This window comes from Nerophis ophidion, linkage group LG18 (assembly GCF_033978795.1).
Source record: "Nerophis ophidion isolate RoL-2023_Sa linkage group LG18, RoL_Noph_v1.0, whole genome shotgun sequence".
Taxonomy (NCBI): Eukaryota; Metazoa; Chordata; class Actinopteri; order Syngnathiformes; family Syngnathidae; genus Nerophis; species Nerophis ophidion.
Window position 1 is genome coordinate 24,470,295 of NC_084628.1, and position 20,932 is coordinate 24,491,226.

At 43.4% G+C, this 20,932-nt stretch overlaps 1 protein-coding gene across 1 annotated transcript; it reads left to right on the forward strand.

The window, feature by feature from the left end:
• Nucleotides 1–806: 806 nt before the first annotated feature.
• eif2a (eukaryotic translation initiation factor 2A) lies at nt 807–18,853 on the forward strand. Its single transcript, XM_061877795.1, has 16 exons — nt 807–907; nt 1,195–1,264; nt 1,331–1,402; nt 1,495–1,613; nt 7,369–7,468; nt 7,551–7,633; nt 8,763–8,836; nt 8,911–9,055; nt 12,550–12,666; nt 12,741–12,897; nt 12,973–13,057; nt 17,585–17,917; nt 17,992–18,096; nt 18,166–18,297; nt 18,362–18,427; nt 18,508–18,853. Exons 1-16 carry the CDS (start codon nt 880–882, stop codon nt 18,571–18,573), a joined length of 1,752 nt encoding a protein of 583 aa, XP_061733779.1. The 5' UTR covers nt 807–879; the 3' UTR covers nt 18,574–18,853.
• The last annotated feature ends 2,079 nt before the right edge of the window (nt 18,854–20,932 follow it).

Consider the following 20,932-nt stretch of genomic DNA (forward strand, 5'->3'; position numbering starts at 1 on the left):
TTAATCATAAGTTTGATGAAATATTTCACAAATATTCTTTGTCGAAAAAACAGAAGCTAAATTGAAGAATTAAATTAAAATGTATTTATTATTCTTTAAAATAAAATAAAAATACTTGAACATTGATTTAAATTGTCAGGAAAGAAGAGGAAGGAATTTAAAAGGTAGAAAGGTATCTGTGTTTAAAAATCCTAAAATCATTTTTAAGGTTGTATTTTTTCTCTAAAATTGTCTTTCTGAAAGTTATAAGAAGCAAAGTAAAAAAAATAAATGAATTCATTTAAACAAGTGAAGACCAAGTCTTTAAAATATTTTCTTGGATTTTCAAATTCTATTTGTGTTTTGTCTCTCTTAGAATTAAAAATGTCGTAAGTGCTGCTATTTGAGCTATTTTTAGAACAGGCCTGCGAGCTTCTCATCTGGTCCTTACGGGCAACCTGATGCCCGCGGACACCGCGTTGGTGACCCCTGTTCCAATGTAATGTTTTCTTAGAAGATAGTGCACATATAGTATAGTGGATGTTGTCTTGATGATCACCACACAGCACGGGAATATAATTTAGATTCGTGAGCACGTGTTTGTTTCTTCTACAGGGGACTCAATGGAACGTTTATTTTGGAAACAGGAAGTCGGAATTGTCAAACGAGATTGTCAATGACCAAATCACTTTTAAAAATTAAATACATTTCCACTCAAAGGATCTAATGGCTAGTGTGCTCTTTTTAAAAATATTTCGACGAGGAATTAATCGACTTTGCACTTATTTATTTAAAATACGTGTCACTAAACCCGGGATCAACGCTGACGTGGCACCGAACGACCCGCCTCCGGTGACGCATTTCCGGTCAAAGTCCTTTCCACTTCCGTCACACGTGAACATGGCGCCCCCAGTGCCGCTGTTAGCAGGTTGGTTTTTATTTTTCCCATGTGGCTTCCTGTAGCGTTCATTTGCCACCATTTCTGTATAAAAATCCCCTCTATTGGTGTCCGGTCATTATTTAAAACTCACACGAGTTTCTGACTTAAACTCGTTAAACTTGTTTCTTTACATGTATATGTTTGGTATCGGATCGATACCAACATTCCTAGTATCGCCCAACTCTATTACCTTTCAGTAACCTCATTCAAATAAAGCCCAAGAGAAGAACATCATGATTATTTGATTGACGCTTGATTGTGTGTTTCTTCTTCAGTGCGTGGATCAGATGGGACGTCTCTGCTCTGTGGACCTCCATCATGCAAGGAGCACACCCCCTTCCACAGGTTACCTGGTCACCAATGACGTCATTGATGATGTCATCACCTTGCATCTCATTGTGTGTGTAACAGGGACATAGCGACGAGCAAGTGTTTGACATTCAGCAGAGACGGCGCGTTGTTCGCTTGGTGCAATGGACAAGTGTAACTATCTTTTGACTGGATCAGAACCAAATAAGCTTTTTGAAGGCCTGCGCACAGACACGCTGTTGCATTTTGTCTTTTTGCTCCATCAGTGTCTCAGTCGTCAAAACGTCAGACGGCTCCCCGGTGGCAACCCTTGACCTTCCGAAGACCATCCTGCTGCAGTTTTCTCCTCTCGGCAACATTCTGGTCACCTGGCAGCCATACACCAGTAAGACCTGACTAATGGAGTGCAGAACAAATTGACACATTCTATATATACCTGTAAAAATATAGATCACATATATAATGAGGGTAATTTGTGTCTTTTATTCTGATAGCTTTTTTTTTTACACTTATTTTTTTCCGTTTAAAGTCTGTGAACTTAATTTTTTTAACATTATATTAGGCTGACTATTATAATAAACAAAATCATTGGAGGTTTAAACATTCAGTCTGTAAAAATACAGTGCTTTTAAAATGTGGGCATGTAAAAATACAGCATAAAAAAAAAGTGCAATAAAAATTAAAGGCCTACTGAAATGAGATTTTTTTTATTTAAACGGGGATAGCAAGTCCATTCTATCTGTCATACTTGATCATTTCGTGATATTGCCATATTTTTGCTGAAATGATTTAGTAGAGAACATCCACGATAAAGTTCGCAACTGGAGAAAAGCCCTGCCTCTACCGTAAGTCGCAGACGATGACGTCACATGTTGATGGCTCCTCATATATTCACATTGATTTTAATGGGAGCCTCCAACAAAAACAGCTATTCGGACCGAGAAAACGACAATTTCCCCGTTAATTTGAGCGAGGATGAAAGATTCGTTTTTGAGGATATTGATAGCGACGGACTAGAAAAAAAAAGAAAAAAACGCGATTGCAATCGCGTTGTATTGTGACGGATTCATATGTTTTAAGAGACATTTAGTAGGATAATTCTGGGAAATCCCTTACCTTTCTATTGTGTTGCTACTGTTTTAGTGAGTTTAACAGTACCTGATAGTCGGAAGTGTACGTCCACGGCCAGGTGTTGACGCGCAGTGTCTCGGGGAAGTCGACGGCAGCTGTACGGGAGGCACACGCTCAGCTGATATCCGGTAAGAGGCGACTTTTTAACCACAATTTTCTCACCGAAACCTGCTGGTTGACATTCGGTCGGGATCCTTGTCCGCTGTGATCCATACTAAAGTTTCAACTCCGTGAATTTTAAACAAGGAATCACTGTGTGTTTGTGTGGCTAAAGGCTAAAGCTTCCCAACTCAGTCTTTCTACTTTGACTTCTCCAATATTAATTGAACAAATTGTAAAAGATTCAGCAACAGAGATTGCCAAAATACCGTGTAATTATGCCGTTAAAGCAGACGACTTTTAGCTGCGTGTGTGTGCAGCGCTCATGTTCATAACAGGCCGTGACGACGCGCGTACACGTCATCATTACGCGACGTTTTCATGAAAAAAGTCCCGGGAAATTTAAAATTGCAATTTAGTAAACTAAAAAGGCCGTATTGGCATGTGTTGCAATGTTAATATTTCATCATTGATATATAAACTAATAGACTGCGTGGTGGGTAGTAGTGGGTTTCAGTAGGCCTTTAAGTGCAAAATTATTCTTTGCTTCAAAAGTCAAGACCTACTTTCAGTAAACTAAGACTGAAGCAATTTATCCTGTCTTGAGAAGGAGCCTATGAGTGCTGCATAACTTGCCTCTTGGTAAGACCCGTGCAATGTGACTGCAAACTTGACACCTCATTGGCTCCTTCTGAGACCAGATGCGTTGCTCTCATCTTTGATTTACGGGAAGTGGTTCTTGAGTTTTGAAGCAACGAATATCTCTGCACTGAATTTTTAAAACAATGTATTTTAACAAACTGAATTTTTAAACACGCAAATTTTGCTAACAGATTTTTATTCAATGAAATTATTGAGAAATTTGATAGGGTTGCAAAAAAAAGTTGATTCACATCTGAATTACGACTCCTATTAATCCTGATTATAAACTGAATCATAATTTTAAAAAATCAATTAAAAAAACAAAACAAATCCATCCATCCATCCATCTTCTTCCGCTTATCCGAGGTCGGGTCGCAGGGGCAACAGCCTAAGCAGGGAAACCCAGACTTCCCTCTTCCCTCTTGTCTAGCTCTTCCCGGAGGATCCCGAGGCGTTCCCAGGCCAGCCGGGAGACATGGTCTTCCCAACGTGTCCTGGGTCTTCCCCGTGGCCTCCTACCTGTTGGATGTGCCCTAAACACCTCCCTAGGGAGGCGTTCGGGTGGCATCCTGACCAGATGCCCGAACCACCTCATTTGGCTCCTCTCGATGTGAAGGAGCAGCGGCTTTACTTTGAGTTCGTCCCGGATGGCAGAGCTTGTCACCCTATCTCTAAGGGAGAGCCCCGCCACACGGCGGAGGAAACTCCTTTCGGCCATCTGTACCCGTGATCTTATCCTTTCGGTCACGACCCAAAGCTCATGACCATAGGTGAGGATGGGAACGTAGATCGACCGGTAAATTGAGAGCTTTGCCTTCCGGCTCAGCTCCTCCTTCACCACAACGGATCGGTACAAAGTCCGCATTACTGAAGACGCCGCACCGATCCGCCTGTCGATCTCACGATCCACTCTTCCCCCACTTGTGAACAAGACTCTTAGGTACTTGAACTCCTCCACTTGGGGCAGGGTCTCCTCCCCAACGCGGAGATGGCATTCCACCCTTTTCCGGGCGAGAACCATGGACTCGGACTTGGAGGTGCTGATTCTCATTCCGGTCGCTTCACACTCGGCTGCGAACCGATCCAGTGAGAGCTGAAGATCCCGGTCAGATGAAGCCATCAGGACCACATCATCTGCAAAAAGCAGAGACCTAATCCTGCGGTCACCAAACCGGAACCCCTCAACGCCTTGACTGCGCCCAGAAATTCTGTCCATAAAAGTTATGAACAGAATCGGTGACAAAGGACAGCCTTGGCGGAGTCCAACCCTCACTGGAAATGTGTTCGACTTACTGCCGGCAATGCGGACCAAGCTCTGGCACTGATCGTACAGGGAGCGGACTGCCACAATAAGACAGTCCGATACCCCATACTCTCTGAGCACTCCCCACAGGACTTCCCGAGGGACACGGTCGAATGCCTTCTCCAAGTCCACAAAGCACATGTAGACTGGTTGGGAAAACTCCCATGCACCCTCAAGAACCCTGCCGAGAGTATACAGCTGGTCCACAGTTCCACGACCAGGACGAAAACCACACTGTTCCTCCTGAATCCGAGGTTCGACTATCCGGCGTAGCCTCCTCTCCAGTACACCTGAATAAACCTTACCGGGAAGGCTGAGGAGTGTGATCCCACGATAGTTGGAACACACCCTCCGGTTCCCCTTCTTAAAGAGAGGAACCACCACCCCGGTCTGCCAGTCCAGAGGTACCGCCCCCGAAGTCCACGCGATGCTGCAGAGTCTTGTCAACCAAAACAAATACAGTTGGGCAAAAAAGTATTTAGTTAGCTACCGATTGTGCAAGTTCTCCCACTTAAAATGATGACAGAGGTCTGTCATTTTAGTCATAGGTACTCTTCAACTGTGAGAGACAGAATGTGGAAAAAAAAAAAAATTTAGGAATTCACATTGTAGGAATTTTAAAGAATTTATTTGTAAATTATGGTGGAAAATAACTATTTGGTCAATAACAAAAATTCAAATCAATACTTTGTAATATAACCTTTGTTGGCAATAACAGAGGTCAAACGATTACTATAGGTCTTCACCAGGTTTGCACACACAGTAGCTGGTATTTTGGCCCATTCCTCTATGCAGATATTCTCAAGAGCAGTGATGTTTTGGGGCTGTCGCCGAGCAACACAGACTTTGAACTCCCTCCACAGATTTTCTATGGGGTTGAGGTCTGGAGACTAGGCCACTCCAGGACTTTCAAATGCTTCTTACGGAGCCACTCATTCGTTACCCAGGCGGTGTGTTTGGGATCATTGTCATGCTGGAAGACCCAGCCACGTTTCATCTTCAAAGCTCTCACTGATGGAAGGAGGTTTTGGCTCAAAATCTCACGATAGATGGCCCCATTCATTCTTTCCTTAACATGGATCAGTCGTCCTGTCCCCTTAGCAGAAAAACAGTGGCTGACTAAATACTTTTTCGGCCCACTGTATATGTATATATATATATATATCAATCAATCAATCAATCAATGTTTACTTATATAGCCCTAAATCACTAGTGTCTCAAAGGGCTGCACAAACCACAACACAAACCACTACGACATCCTCGGTATGCCCACATAAGTGCAAGGAAAACTCACACCCAGTGGGACGTCGGTGACAATGATGACTATGAGAACCTTGGAGAGGACGAAAGCAATGGATGTCGAGCGGGTCTAACATGATACTGTGAAAGTTCAATCCATAATGGATCCAACACAGTCGCGAGAGTCCAGTCCAAAGCGGATCTAACACAGCAGCGAGAGTCCCGTTCACAGCGGAGCCAGCAGGAAACCATCCCAAGCGGAGGCGGATCAGCAGCGCAGAGATGTCCCCAGCCGATACATAGGCAAGCAGTACATGGCCACCGGATCGGACCGGACCCCCTCCACAAGGGAGAGTGGGACATATGAGAAAAAGAAAAGAAACGGCAGATCAACTGGTCTAAAAAGGGAGTCTATTTAAAGGCTTGAGTATACAAATGAGTTTTAAGGTGAGAATTAAATATATCTACTGAGGTGGCATCTCAAACTGTTACCAGGAGGGCATTCCAGAGTACTGGAGCCTGAAATGAAAACGCTCTATAGCCCGCAGACTTTTTTTGGGCTTTGGGAATCACTAATAAGCCGGAAACATATATTTTTTATACATGTGCAGCCAAATGTGAAGCGACTGGGATGAAGTCTGAGTCCATGGTTATCGCCCGGAAAAGGGTGGAGTGCCATCTCCGGATTGGGGAGGAGATCTTGCCCCAAGTGGAGGAGTTCAAGTACTTGCACTTACAGATGTAGCGACCAACTGTATTTAGTGACAGTTGTTTTCTGAAGTGTTCCTGAGCCCATGTGGTGATATCTTTTAGAGATTGATGTCGGTTTTTGATACAGTGCCGTCTGAGGGATTGAAGGTCACGGTCATTCGATGTTGGTTTCCGGCCATGCTGCTTGCGTGGAATGATTTCTCCGGATTCTCTGAACCTTTTGATGATAATTTGGACCGTAGATGTTGAAATCCCTAAATTTCTTGCAATTATACTTTGAGAAACGTTGTTCTTAAACTATTTGACTATTTGCTCACGCAGTTGTGGACAAAGGGGTGTACCTCGCCCCATCCTTTCTTGTGAATGACTGACAGTTTTTTGGGAAGCTGTTTTTATACCCAATCATGGCACCCACCTGTTCCCACTTAGCCTGTACACCTGTGGGATATTCCAAATAAGTGTTTGATGAGCATTCCTCAACTTTATCAGTATTTATTGCCACCTTTTCCAACTTCTTTGTCACGTGTTGCTGGCATCAAATTCTAAAGGTAATGATTATTTGAAAAAAAAAAAAGTTTATCAGTTTGAACATCAAATATGATGTTTTTGTAGCATATTCAACTGAATATGGGTTGAAAATGATTTGCAAATCATTGCATTCCGTTTACATTTACATCTAACACAATTTCCCAACTCATATGGAAACAGGGTTTGTGTATATATATATATATATATATATATATATATATATATATATATATATATATATGTATACATTGAAATTCTGAGTGTTGCTTGGTCAGGTTTGGTTTTGGAATTGGATTGCACTGGTATGGTATTGCTGTGTAGTGGTTTGTTGGATTGATTAAAAAAAAAAATCGATTAGAATCGATTCTGAATCGCACAACGTATTCGATTCGTATTCGAATCAATTTTTTCCCACACCCCTAATATATATTGTAGCGGATTATTGTAATAATGATTATGATGATGATGAGAGTGTTTTCTGTGTCAGAGAGTGCGCAGGCCACTCAGGGCGATGCCAACCTGCAACTGTGGGAGCTGGCAAGCGGTCAACTCCTCAAAGCTTTCTTCCAGAAGAAGGTGGAGTCGTGGTGAGTGTGAAGTACGCCCGCTTTAGCCCAAATGCTTAGCGTGCTTTATAAACCGCACGAAGCCCCTTGTGTTGGCCTGCAGGTGTCCCAGCTGGTCCCATGACGAGACGGTGGCGGCAAGGAGCGTCAACAACGAGCTTCACTTCTTTGAAGACAACGACTTCAGTAAGACGCCGTGATCCTCCATGTAGCACAGGGGGGGGGGGCAAACATTTACCACTGAAAAATTAGACCACCCGGGAGGCATTTTGTTAGTTAACATATTTTCTATTTTTTATTTTCTAGATGTTTTCTGCCCTTATTGTTAAAAGCCTGTTTTTATGTCTAAACTAATATTTGCAATATCTTCCCTCAATTTTTGATGTGAAGTTTTTGGTAACTTGAATAGGTAAAGTAGAAAATTCTACAACATTGATTTTAGTTAATTCCTAGTTTTTGAGCAATTACAGTTCTTAAAAACTAAAACTTCCACTAAAATATTTGGGTATCTAAAGAGTGTAAAAAATAAGCCATTTGTTTTTTCCGCTTAAGTCTCAAGATTAGGGGTGTCCAATCTTTTTGACTCTGGGCTGCATTGGGCTTATAAAGTGTGTGTATGTATGTGCATGTTGGTCACTGACTTGAGTTACCTTTGTTGGCTACCAGATGGCCAACAAAATTAGACCCCTGGCTAATTGTATATGATATTGAAACATTGAGCCCGTGCCGTGTCGTGGGCCACGTTGAAAATGTCGACGGGCAGCACTTGGCCCACGAGCTCTAGTTTGGACACGCCTGCTCCAGGTCAACTTCAGATTTATACGTCGTTTATAAAAAATAAAAAAAGTGTATGTTTTTTTTGTTTTTGTTATATGCCCTTTCCAAAATATGCATTTTTTTTTTTTCCCCAAAAAATATTTCAAAATGCAATTTTTGATGTTAAATAATTGGAGCCTTGAATAAGTCAATAAGTCATAAAACAATGATTTTGATTCATTATTAATTTTTGAAAAATGCCTATTGTTATTTTTAGTCTACATTGTAACGTTTTCCTATTGCATTTCTCCTTTTTGCTATTTTATTCCATTTCTTTGTTTCTGGAGTTTTTTTAATAGTATTTTTGAGGATGTGCTGCGGGGCTGTTAAAAAAATTAATAATGAATTGTAAAATGCCTCACATATTAAGTGCTACAATTTAGACACACCTGATGTAGTTCAGGAATCGGCAATGTATTAATAACCATGCTACAGTTGCGAGCATGCTAATAAAAGTCCACCAGGTACGTGCCTGACAATCGACTGTTTTTCTTGTCAGATGTCATCGCCAACAAGCTTCACATGCAGAAGGTGACAGACTTTGCGCTCTCGCCAGGCAGCCAACCCAGCAAGGTGAGGAATCCAATGCGCTCTTCCTCGAATTCCCGTCTCATCCTTCGCTGTTTTCATCTCGTTTGCTCCTCCAGGTGGCCGTTTATGTCCAGGGAAGCAAAGGCGCGCCATCATTTATTCGCCTGTACCAGTACCCGGCGCTGGGTGGCCCCGGCGCGGCGCTGGCCAACAAGAGCTTCTTTAAGGCGGATCGGGTCAGTTTGCTGTGGAACAAGAAAGGTAGGTCATGCTGACTTAGGATGATTTGTGGTAAAAAACAAAACAAAAAAAATGTGTTGTTCAGATGACGCTGTGGACGAGGGTGGCTTGCTACTGATCCGTCCGCCTCACTTTTCCTACATAAAATGACAAAAATCACCAGAACAACAGGATTACCATATGTTCTTGGCTGTAGATGCCACACCCACTAAATTTTAGAAGAAAAATATATTGTATAAGCTGCAGATATATGTACCGGTACGAAAAATTATGTAAATATTTATTTATATACCTTAATTGTTTTTAAACAGTGTCTGTAACACGGCAGTAAATCGGCCGATCAAGCAAAAGAGATGTCATTTTCATGGACCCAATAGCTGTGAAAGCTAGCTCTCCATTCAGCTAAATAGATTCAATAACTCCACGGTGACGTTTTGGCAAATATACAGCACTGAAACAATACAAAAAGAATGCTCTTGTAAGTTAATAATACTAACACAGACACTTGTAAACATTTTAGCTTATGAGTTAATGCTAACAACGTTCGCTTCTTTACGTTACGATAGCACATATAAATAGGCATTAAAATGCTCTTACGGTCAGACCGTTTAGTCTGTAAAATTAGTTTTAGTTATATTGTAAAACATAAAAACGTTGCCTGGCGTGATAAATTAAGAATCCTTTCAAGCAGAAATGCTATGGACCAGGGCGCTCACACTTTTTCTGCAGGCGAGCTACTTTTCAATTGACCAAGTCGAGGAGATCTACCTCATTCCTATTTATATTTATTTATTTATGAAAGAGACATTTTTGTTAACAAGTTAATGGTGTTTAATGATAATACAAGCATGTTTAACACACATAGATTCCTTTCTTTCATGAAGACAAGAATATAAGTTGGTGTATTTGATTCTGATGACTTGCATTGATTGGAATTAGACAGTGGTGCTGATAACGTCCGCATTTTCAAATGGAGGGAAAAAAAAGTCCTCCTTTCTGTCCAATACCACATGAAAGTGGTTGGATTCGGCATCTCATTTGTCCAACTTGCACACTCGTTTTCAAACACTTTGTTATGGGAGTAGCATATGTGTGTGGCCCTTTAATGTCTGGCAGCAGGTGAGTGACGTCAGTGAGTGTGCGGGTGGGCAAGCAAGTGAGAAAGCAGTTGCTGAGGGCGGGGGAGAAATACATTGGCATCAAACTCCGTAGCTTGCTAGCTTGTGCACGCTAGCTTTCTGAGACTCTTATTTTGTTAGCACAGGCAGGATGAAACAGGTCTTTATGGTGAAGACAGGAACTGTGCAGTCGGTCTTTAGAGTTTTGACAGTAGGTACGGAGTCTCTAGAAATAAAATGTGTTTCTCTGCGTCCGCCCTGTTAGTGATTTTTTTCTTAAATATGAGCTCGCAGCAGCCAGCGTCATCTCACAAGATCCTCGGGTGCCGAGAATGTCAAACAACTGACGAAAGTGAAGCCTTGGTATGATTGATGATTGCTCATTTTTATGTCTATTTTTTAATGCCTGGCTTGAGATCGACTGACACACCCTCCGAGATCGACCAGTCGATCGCGATCGACGTAATGGGCACCCCTGCTATGGACAGTTTTACTTCCGGTTCAAGGCATTATAACAGGAATATGATTTGTCTAAGTGGCAGGACTGGACAGATATAAAAAATATATAATTCAGCTTTTTTTGAATGAATCAAGAATACATTTTTTGACACCACTATTGCAAAACTTTAAAACGTTGCTTCGAGTGATGAATGAAGAATCCTTTCGTGCAGAAACAGTGTGGACGGTTATGTTTCCAGTTCAAGGGACAAAACAGGAAGAACACTTTCATCCTGAGTCCACTGTAGTGAGAAAATTCATCCAAAAGATGGCGCCATAGCAAAACAAAACATGTTTTTAGTGCCTCTGTATTGCATGAAAAGTATTTGTTGATTATAAAACATCATGGTCGTTGGCAAATAAAATCCATGAATTAGCCGCACCGATTTATAATATCGGAAAAAAATAGGACATTACAGTCTGGAATTTACTGTAATGTTACATTGCAGTGCTATGCCAATGGTGTGTTCAAAGTGCACACAAATGTGGGAATTATAATCATGGTACTAAATAGGATCTGGTAGCTGTGTCTGTAAAGGTCTACTATGGCAGTCACACAACAACCAATACTACGAGAGATGGGAATCTTAGAACAACTAACAATTTGGTCCGATTCCTGGGGTCCATTTCCATTCAGAATCGATTCTCGATTCAAACGGATTCTCAAAATGTATTATTTGGTATATTGATTATTATAAAACTTTTTAGAAATGGGTCACAGTTTACTTGTATGAATGGAGATAGCCTAAAACATATTTTTAAGAAATTGATTCTTTAAAAAGGTGTATTTATATATGTTTTAAAATAGATTTAGAATCGTAAGTAAATGATAATCAATTGTTTAGAGCACACCAACTTCCGTATTTTCCAGACCATAGGGCGCACCGGATTATAAGGTGCACTGCTGATGAATGGTCTATTTTTTTTTTTTTTCCATATATGAAGCGCACCGGATTATAGGGCGCATTAAAGTAGTCATTTTATTATTATTATTTAAGTCTAAATGTAAAACACTTCCTTGGGGTCTACATAACATGTAATAGTAGTTTTTTGGTCAAAATGTTCCCACGGACTACAAAGGCGGACTTGCGCAATATTTCAGTATTTTTGCAGATCCCAAATGCAGATCAGCAGGTACTGAAGGTAAGAAAAGTTGCTTTTGCATAATATTGCGAAACAAAACGCCAGGTAATGTCTTACCTTATACACACACAATAATAACACTCGTATGTTTAATGCGCCAACGAGCCGTCAAGCTGTGTGGCTTCTTAGCTTACCAAAGTCGTACTAAAACATTTTGATAGATTTTTGAGCGCTGTGTGTAATGTTCTATATTTTCAATGCAACATATAAAATGTTAGTGGTGTTCACTTGAGTCATATTGCCATCATAGTGCAGTCTACATGTATCTCTTATGTTTGACTGCCATCTACTGGTCACACCTATTATTGCACCACGCATCAATTAGAATAGCTTTGAGGTCGGAAAGCAAAACCAAAATTATTCCGTACATTAGGCGCACCAGGTTATAAGGCGCACTGTAGAATTTTGAGGGGGAAGAAAAGGGTTTTAGGTGCGCCTTATTGTCTGGAAAATACAGTACTATAATGGGGGAATAATGACCAACAGTTGAATGAAGTGATCACCATGTAAACCTACAACATCTCTATTACTTGATGCTAATTTTGGGCATTCAACAAGAGTTGCCACCATCCTTATCCCGTAGTTCCGGTCTCACTGCTGACGTCACACATACTGTAAAAGCGCATTGCCCTGGTTTTTTAATCCTATTTCACGGGAAGTATGTCGTATTTTCAAAAGCATATGTGAGAGTCGGCGCTAGCTAGAACCACCGCTGCAGGCCGTCAATGGCTGACATCTCCTCACCTTGTGCTGCAGCCTCGGCCTTGTTGGTGACGGCGAGCACGGAGGTGGATAAAAGCGGCGCTTCCTACTACGGCGAGCAGATGCTGCACTACCTGGCTGTCAATGGCGAGACGGCGCAGGTTCAGCTAGGTGAGCGCGCCCACCCACACAAGAAGTTGCTCTCCCATTGTTCGCCCCGTCAACTTCTGCGGTCTCTGAGGCAGCAAAGAACGGGCCCATCTACGACGTGGCGTGGAGTCCAAACTCTTGTGAGTTCTGCGTGGTGTACGGATTCATGCCGGCCAAGGCCACCGTCTTCAACCTCAAGTGTGACCCCGTCTTTGACTTTGGGACGGGACCTCGCAACGCCGCCTACTACAGGTGAGTGTAACTTCTTGAGTGTAGCTCGTGCAACTTCCTCCTGCTCAGACGGGTCTGACCGGTTGGCGGGTCCAGTCCGCAGGGTCACATCCTGGTCCTTGCCGGCTTTGGAAATCTGCGAGGCCAGATGGAGGTCTGGGACGCCAAGAAGTACAAACAGGTGAGGACGATTGGCGTTATTGTTAGGGCCACGACCCCACCCGTGTGGAATTGTTGAAAAGTTTAAAATAACCCCGCCATTGCATTTTGCTATGTCTTTGTTTGTTAATAAATCAAAAAGTTTGTATGGTTAAGCAACTTTTTCCATAAGAAACAATGTAAATGTAAATGATTGGTTCCAGCCTCGACAAAAGTCCAGATTTTAGTGAAGGTTTGTACACTTTGAACACAATATAAAGTGATATACAGTGCTGTATATCAAACATAACAAGGAGATGATGGATCAACTTCCTATTTAAAAACAAGCACTGCCAACATGCACACACACACACACACAGAAGCCACTTGGTGCCCTCACAAAATGATCAGAAATCCTTAACCCGGGACATAAGGCTTCGACAATCTGCCTCCATCTGGACCAGCCTCGAGCAACATGCTGTGTCACCGTACGCCGCCACCTTGCTTCCTTTTCCCAGGTGGAGTCCATCGTAGTGCGATCTTGGGGATGCGGTCTTGGTGCATCCTGAGAACATTCTTAAGCCATTGGAATCGACGGAATTTTATCTCTAGCACCACACCGTTGCACTTGGTCTTCTTGTATAGATCAATCAATCAATCAATGTTTACTTATATAGCCCTAAATCACTGGTGTCTCAAAGGGCTGCACAAACCACTACGACATCCTCGGTAGGCCCACATAAGGGCAAGGAAAACTCACACCCAGTGGGACATCGGTGACAATAATGACCCAGTGGGACGTCTGTGACAATGATGACTATGAGAACCTTGGAGAGGAGGAAAGCAATGGATATCGAGCGGGTCTAAGATGATACTGTGAAAGTTCAATCCATAATGGATCCAACACAGTCGCGAGAGTCCAGTCCAAAGCGGATCCAACACAGCAGCGAGAGTCCCGTTCATAGCGGAGCCAGCAGGATTCAGCAGGAAACCATCCCAAGCAGAGGCGGATCAGCAGCGCAGAGATGTCCCCAGCCGATACACAGGCAAGCAGTACATGGCCACCGGATCGGACCGGACCCCCTCCACAAGGGAGAGTGGGACATAGAAGAAAAAGAAAAGAAACGGCAGATCAACTGGTCTAAAAATGGAGTCTATTTAAAGGCTAGATTATACAAATGAGTTTTAAGGTATAGATGTGCTTTGGATATGTTCTCGGGCCAGAAGATTCGACAAGAGTTTCCTGAGGCATCCATTGTGGAAGGCTTTGACTTTTTTTAATGTCGTAGGATGTTACTCGCCAGCACTGCGAGCCGTACAACGATACAGATTTTACATTACTGTTGTAAAGTCGGACCTTTGTTCTTAAGCTATATTGCTTGGACTTCCAGATGGTGTGTAGCCTAGCAAAAGCACCCTGAGTCTTGTTCTAATGTCCTTTTGTCGTTACTGACAAGACTTCCCAGATAGGTAAAGTCCTCAACATAGTGGAGAGCGTGTCCATTCACTGTGATTGGTACATCTGGAGTGGCATTAACGCACACCACTTGTTATAGACACAATTATGTTCAGCCCTACCTGTTGGGCGATTTTCTTCAGTTTGTCAGTTTTCTCCTGCAGCTGGATGTGCTCTGGTGCAAGGACAGCAAGATCATCTGCATACTGTAGATCCTCAAATTGGGAGAACAAAGTCCACTGGATACCTCTGGGTCTGTCAGTTGTATTCCGCATGACCCAGTCTATGGCAATCAGGAAGAGAATGGGGGAAATAGTACACCGTTGCCGCACACCAGACTCCACAGTGAACCATGTTGATGGCTCACCATTAACAATGACGCTGCATTCAAAGTGACGGTAGAAAATCCCTATGAGAGTGACCAGTTTTGGAGGAGCTCCATAGACCCCAACAATCTTCCATAGGGTTTCACGATGTAGGCTGTCTGTCAAAGGCCTTACGAAAGTCCATGAAGTTGATGTGCAGAGTAGTGTTCCATTCTACACGCTGCTCAATAATGTTCCTCAGAACGAAGATCTGGCCTATGCAGCCCCTTTCTCTCCTGAACCCTGCATGTTCCTGACAGAGCTTCTGATCAATAGTGGAATCGATTCTGCCGAGTAATATCCTGCAGAAGACCTTAGATCAGGGGTCTCAAACTCATTTTGCCTGGAGACCACTGAATGCAGAAACTGGTTGAGGTTGGGCCGCAAGAAAATATTTCTTAATAAAACAAACATGCATTTTTTAATGAATACACCTTCTTTGAATGGCCAACTCTTCCGATTTTCCCAGTTGACTCCCGAAGTTCGGCACACCTCCCGATGACTCCCCGGGGTCAACCATGCTCCCGAAATGTCTACCGACTTTTACACGGCCAAAAGTATCAAAAGATTGCCGTTATAGCACTGCCCTTACCGCCCTCCACAATATTTCAACACATTCGCCTTTTCATTGTCCATCCATCCATCCATTTCCTACCGCTTATTCCCTTTCGGGGTCGCGGGGGGCGCTGGCGCCTATCTCAGCTACAATCGGGCGGAAGGCGGGGTACACCCTGGACAAGTCGCCACCTCATCGCAGGGCCAACACAGAAAGACAGACAACATTCACACTCACATTCACACACTAGGGCCAATTTAGTGTTGCCAATCAACCTATCCCCAGGTGCATGTCTTTGGAAGTGGGAGGAAGCCGGAGTACCCGGAGGGAACCCACGCATTCACGGGGAGAACATGTATTAACGCTGTATTTGTCCAGCTACATGTCACATGAAGCCTCGATAGGTAAACGTTAGTGAGTGCAAGGCATACTTGATCAACAGCCATACAGGTCACACTGAGGGTGGCCGTATAAACAACTTTAACACTGTTACAAATATGCGCCACACTGTGAACCCACACTAAACAACAATGACAAACACATTTCAGGAGAACATCCGCACCGTAACACAACATAAACACAACAGAACAAATACCCAGAACACCTTGCAGCCCTAACTCGCCACCTCAACCCACGCACAGTGGGAGGGTGGGGGGGTGTGGGTGTATATTGTAGCCCTGTAGAGTTAGGGCTGTATGGGACCCCGGGTATTTGTTCTGTTGTGTTTATGTTGTGTTACGGTGCGGACGTTCTCCCGAAATGTGTTTTTCAATCTTGTTTAGTGTGGGTTCACAATGTGGCGCATATTTGTAACAGTGTTAAACATGTTTATACGGCCACCCTTAGTGTGACCTGAATGGCTGTTGATCAAGTATGCCTTGCAGTGCTTGACGTGGGTTCGCAAAATCCTTTCACAATATTTAGTTGGGCCGGCATGATAAAAAGGCGCATGCGATGATGTGTGTGTGCAAAAGCCAGGTATAAAATATGACTGGGCTCGAATATTGTTAGTACAGGTTATAGTAGGCGTTAAAGGCAGTGTCAAAACGGCACCCATTGGACGTTGTTGATTGGCAGAATAATCGACTGATATTCGAGAGAATGATTGTCCGGGAATGGTTGCCCTGACTTTCGGGAGTCTCCAGGAAAAATCGGGAGGGTTGGCAATCATGGCAAATATGACGCTGTCAAGCGCATTCATATTGAACTCGCGAGTCACACTAACATTAAATTTACATGTCAAGGTAAGGGCCGCAAAATAACGTCTCGCGGGCCGCGTTTCTGAGACCCCTGCCTTAGATGGTAATGACAGTAGCGTGATGCCCCTCCAGTTGTCACAGTTCTGGCGGTTTCCTTTCTTGGGGAGATTGACAATCAGGCCCTTTTCCCAGTCTCGAGGTATTACTTCCTTCTCCCAGATTTCTTTAAAGAGATCAGTAAGCACATTGACGGAGGTGTTAAGGTCAGCTTTCAGCATCTCTGCATGGACAGTCTAACCCAGGGGTCGGGAACCTTTTTGGCTGAGAGAGCCATACAAGCCAAATATTTTAAAAATGATTTCCCTGAGAGCCATATAATATATTTTTTTAACACTGAATACAACTAAATGCATGTATTTTTAAGTAAGATCAATATTTAGAGTATAATAAGTCTCTTATTCTTTTTAATAACATTGTTATTCTGAAGCTAACCAACAATAAATAAAGTCATTCTTACCGTTAATGCGACTTCTTGAACAGGTGCGGTAGAAACCGGATGGATGGATTAAAATGCATGAGAATGTTTTATATTTTGAACGTTATTTTTGAGATTGTGATTACCAGCGGAATTATTCATTAAGTACCGTGTTAAGCAATGTCAGCTAAGATTTATTTGAAAGCCAGGTGCAGTCATCAAAAGAGCCATATCTGGCTCTAGAGCCATAGGTTCCCTACCCCTGGTCTAACCATTCAAAAAACAAGACAAGGAGCTGAATGTTGTGCAGCACAAACTAGTTTGGGGAGATTTTGATGGGTCAGGAATAATGACACGGTAATAACATAAAACTGTAACAGTTGGACAAAAACACTTGGGACAAATTTGAGCTAGACAATGTCACTAATCAAAAAATGTGAACACATTTTTGACAGCACAAAGGAATGGCAGTGTTATTTTATTATTTGCAAAGATAACGCAGACTGCTCCTGTCCACAGGTGTCCAAACCTCAGGCTCCCGACGCCACCTACTTTTCCTGGTGTCCCGACGGCGAGCACGTCGTCACGGCGACGTGTGCGCCGCGTCTGCGCGTCAGCAACGGCTACAAGGTGTGGCACTACACGGGCTCCGTGCTGCATGAGTGGCAAGCGCCGGCCGGCTCAGAGCTGTGGGAAGTCCGCTGGCAGTCCCTCCCCGACGGCGTCTTCCCCGAGCTGGCAGTCAAGTTCCAGGCGGCGCCCAGTCAGCTGGGCAGCACGCAGGCCCCGCCCACGCAGGCCTACCGCCCCCCCGCGCTGAGGCACCTCCCGCCGTCGGCCAGCTCCAAGTTGGTGAGGCCATCACGTGACACGATGGAAGCGCTTGCGAAATGTGGCGTGTCTTGACACCGTGGTGTGCGCGTCAGCACGAGGAGGAGCCGCCGCAGAACCAGCGTCCGGCGGACAAGAACTTGTCCAAAGCAGCCCTGAAGCACCAAAGAAAACGGGAAGCTCGAAAAGCGGCCAAACAGGTAACATTGCACCTGCCTGCCTCGGCGTGTGCGTCGCTCGGACCGCCATCTTGGTTTCTCTGTCACCAGAAGTCACAGCCGGAGCTGGATTCCCCGTCCGAGCCTCCGTCCGCCCCCGACCCCGCCCCCGTTGCCAACAGCCAATCGGAGCCAAGCTGCGGCGTCTCGGAAACGGACAAGAAGATCAAGAACGTCAAGAAGGTGAAGGCCATTGTGAGTGTGGTCACGTGACGCTGCGGCTGTGTCACGTTTTTGTGTCGTGCAGAAGCTGAAAGCCATCGAGGAGCTGAAGGAGCAGCAAGCGTCCGGGAAAGCGCTGCAGAACAGCCAGGTGAGGCGGCCTTCTCCCTGATGGCGTGCAGACTCCGCAGGAATTCACGGCAGCACTTTCTGTTTGTCATGTGTCCACAGTTGGAGAAGATGCAGAGGGAGGCACAGCTGTTGGAAGAACTGAAGGAATTAGTGTTGGCACATTAAGGCCCCGGCCCCTGTCCATCATGCAACACACCCACACCAAAGGGCGGGACTAAGGTCTCCACCAGCCACTGGAGAACCAATGGGATGTTTTGTTTACGTTGCAGAGGATTGTGAGGTAGGTCGGACACTGAAAAGCGCGAGTGGAACCACCCAAGTTTAATTTTTATGTCAGACGTCCGAACCGATGACGAGGGTGTGACTTTCACAATAAAAGCCTCTGTTCCACCATGGCTTCTTAAGAGTGTTTCTAGTTGAATAAATTTTAATTTGTGAGCATCAATTGTGTGCAGTTGTATGCTTGATTTGGTTTGAACACCTCATATTTTTTAATTGTACATATTTAATTACAAAAAAGTCCATTATTCTCAAATTTGTTTGATAACTGACTGGAATGAGACTTGAAGAAACATTAATTCATTATACCTTTCCACTGAGGCCCACATCACATTTATGGCTACCATTTATGGCACTATGTCACTGAATATTGTTTTAATATAAATGTACATGTACCTAGTATACAATTTCCTATACTCTTGTTTTATTTATTTTTTACGTATGTAAAGAATTGGCAGCTCAGTTGCCACAATTTTCCCGCAAAAATAAAGTTAGTTTTTACAGAATATTAGTGTAAATGGAGCATCAGTACTACAAACCCCATTTCCATGAGTTGGGAAATTGTGTTAGATGTAAATATAAACGGAATACAATGATTTGCAAATCTTTTTCAACCCATATTCAATTGAATACATAACAAAGACAACATATTTGATGTTCAAACTCATAAACTTTATTTTTTTTTGCAAATAATAATTATCTTAGAATTTCATGGCTGCAACACGTGCCAAAGTAGTCAGGAAAGGGCATGTTCACCACTGTGTTACATCACCTTTTCTTTTAACAACACTCAATAAATATTTGGGAACTGAGGAGACACATTTTTGAAGCTTTTCAGGTGGAATTCTTTCCCATTCTTGTTTTATGTACAGCTTAAGTTGTTCAACAGTTCGGGGTCTCGGTTGTGGTATTTTACGCTTCATAATGCGCCACACATTTTCAATGGGAGACAGGTCTGGACTACAGGCAAGCCAGTCCAGTAACCGCACTCTTTTACTATGAAGCCACGCTGTTGTAACAAGTGACTTGGCATTGTCTAGCTGAAATAAGCAAGGGCGTCCATGATAACATTGCTTGGATGGCAACATATGTTGCTCCGAAACCTGAATGGACCATTCAGCATTAATGGTGCCTTCACAGATGTGTAAGTTACCCATGCCTTGGGCACTAATACACCCCATACCATTACAGATGCTGGCTTTTCAACTTTGCACAGAACAGTCCTGATAGTTATTTTCCTCTTGGGTCCAGAGGTCACGATGTTCACCGTTTCCAAAAAACAATTAGAAATGTGGACTCGTCAGACCACAGAACACTTTTCCACTTTGCAGCACTCCATGTTAGCTGAGCTCGGGCCCAGCAAAGCCGGCGGCGTTTCTGGGTGTCGTTGATAAATGGCTTTGGCTCCGCATAGTAGTTTTACTTGCAATTATAGATATAGCGAACAACTGTAGTTACTGACAGTGGTTTTCTGAAGCGTTCTGGAGCCCATGTGGTGATATCCTTTACACACTGATGTCGCTTTTTGATGCAGTTCTGCCTTAGGGAACGAAGGTCTGTTATATCATCGCTTATGTGCAGTGATTTCTCCAGATTCTCTGAACCTTTTGATGGTTTTACAGACCGTAGATCAGGGGTGTCAAACTCAAATACAGAGTGGGCCAAAATTTAAAACTGAACGAAGCCCCGGGCCGAGGTTGAACAAATTAATCCTTTAATAGGGACCCAAACAAGTTTTGCATTGAATATTGACCATGCAAGGCTTATATAACTTTATAGTGACATGCAAAATTTTGTTTTAAATAATAATAATAATAAAATATCAATGGCATATCAAATAAAATAAAAATACAAATTGAATGCCTCTTTTCGGCGGTGGGTTTGAGTTGGGGCGGGGTTTGGTGGTAGTGGGGCTGTATAATGTAGCGTCCCGGAAGAGTTAGTGATGCAAGGGATTCGGGGTATTTGTTCGGTTTTGTTTATGTTGTGTTACGGTGCGGATGTTCCCCCGAAATGTGTTTGTCATTCTTGTTTGCTGTAGGTTCACAGTGTGGCGTATATTTGTAACAGTGTTGAAGTTGTTTATACGGCCACCCTCAGTGGGACCTGTATGGCTGTTGACCAAGTATGCCTTGCATACACTTGTGTGTGTGTATGAGCCGCATATATTATATGAGTGGGCCGGTACGCTGTTTGTATGGAGGAAAAGCGGACGTGGCGACATGTAGAGAACGCCAAAGGCAGT

Bases quoted from the DNA above. Each gene is read 5' to 3' on its own strand.
- eif2a (XM_061877795.1), top strand. From the start codon at position 880: ATGGCGCCCCCAGTGCCGCTGTTAGCAG. The intron at 13,058-17,584 runs GTGAGGACGATT...TCCTGTCCACAG, and splicing joins ACGCCAAGAAGTACAAACAG to GTGTCCAAACCTCAGGCTCC. The intron at 18,428-18,507 runs GTGAGGCGGCCT...ATGTGTCCACAG, and splicing joins AAGCGCTGCAGAACAGCCAG to TTGGAGAAGATGCAGAGGGA.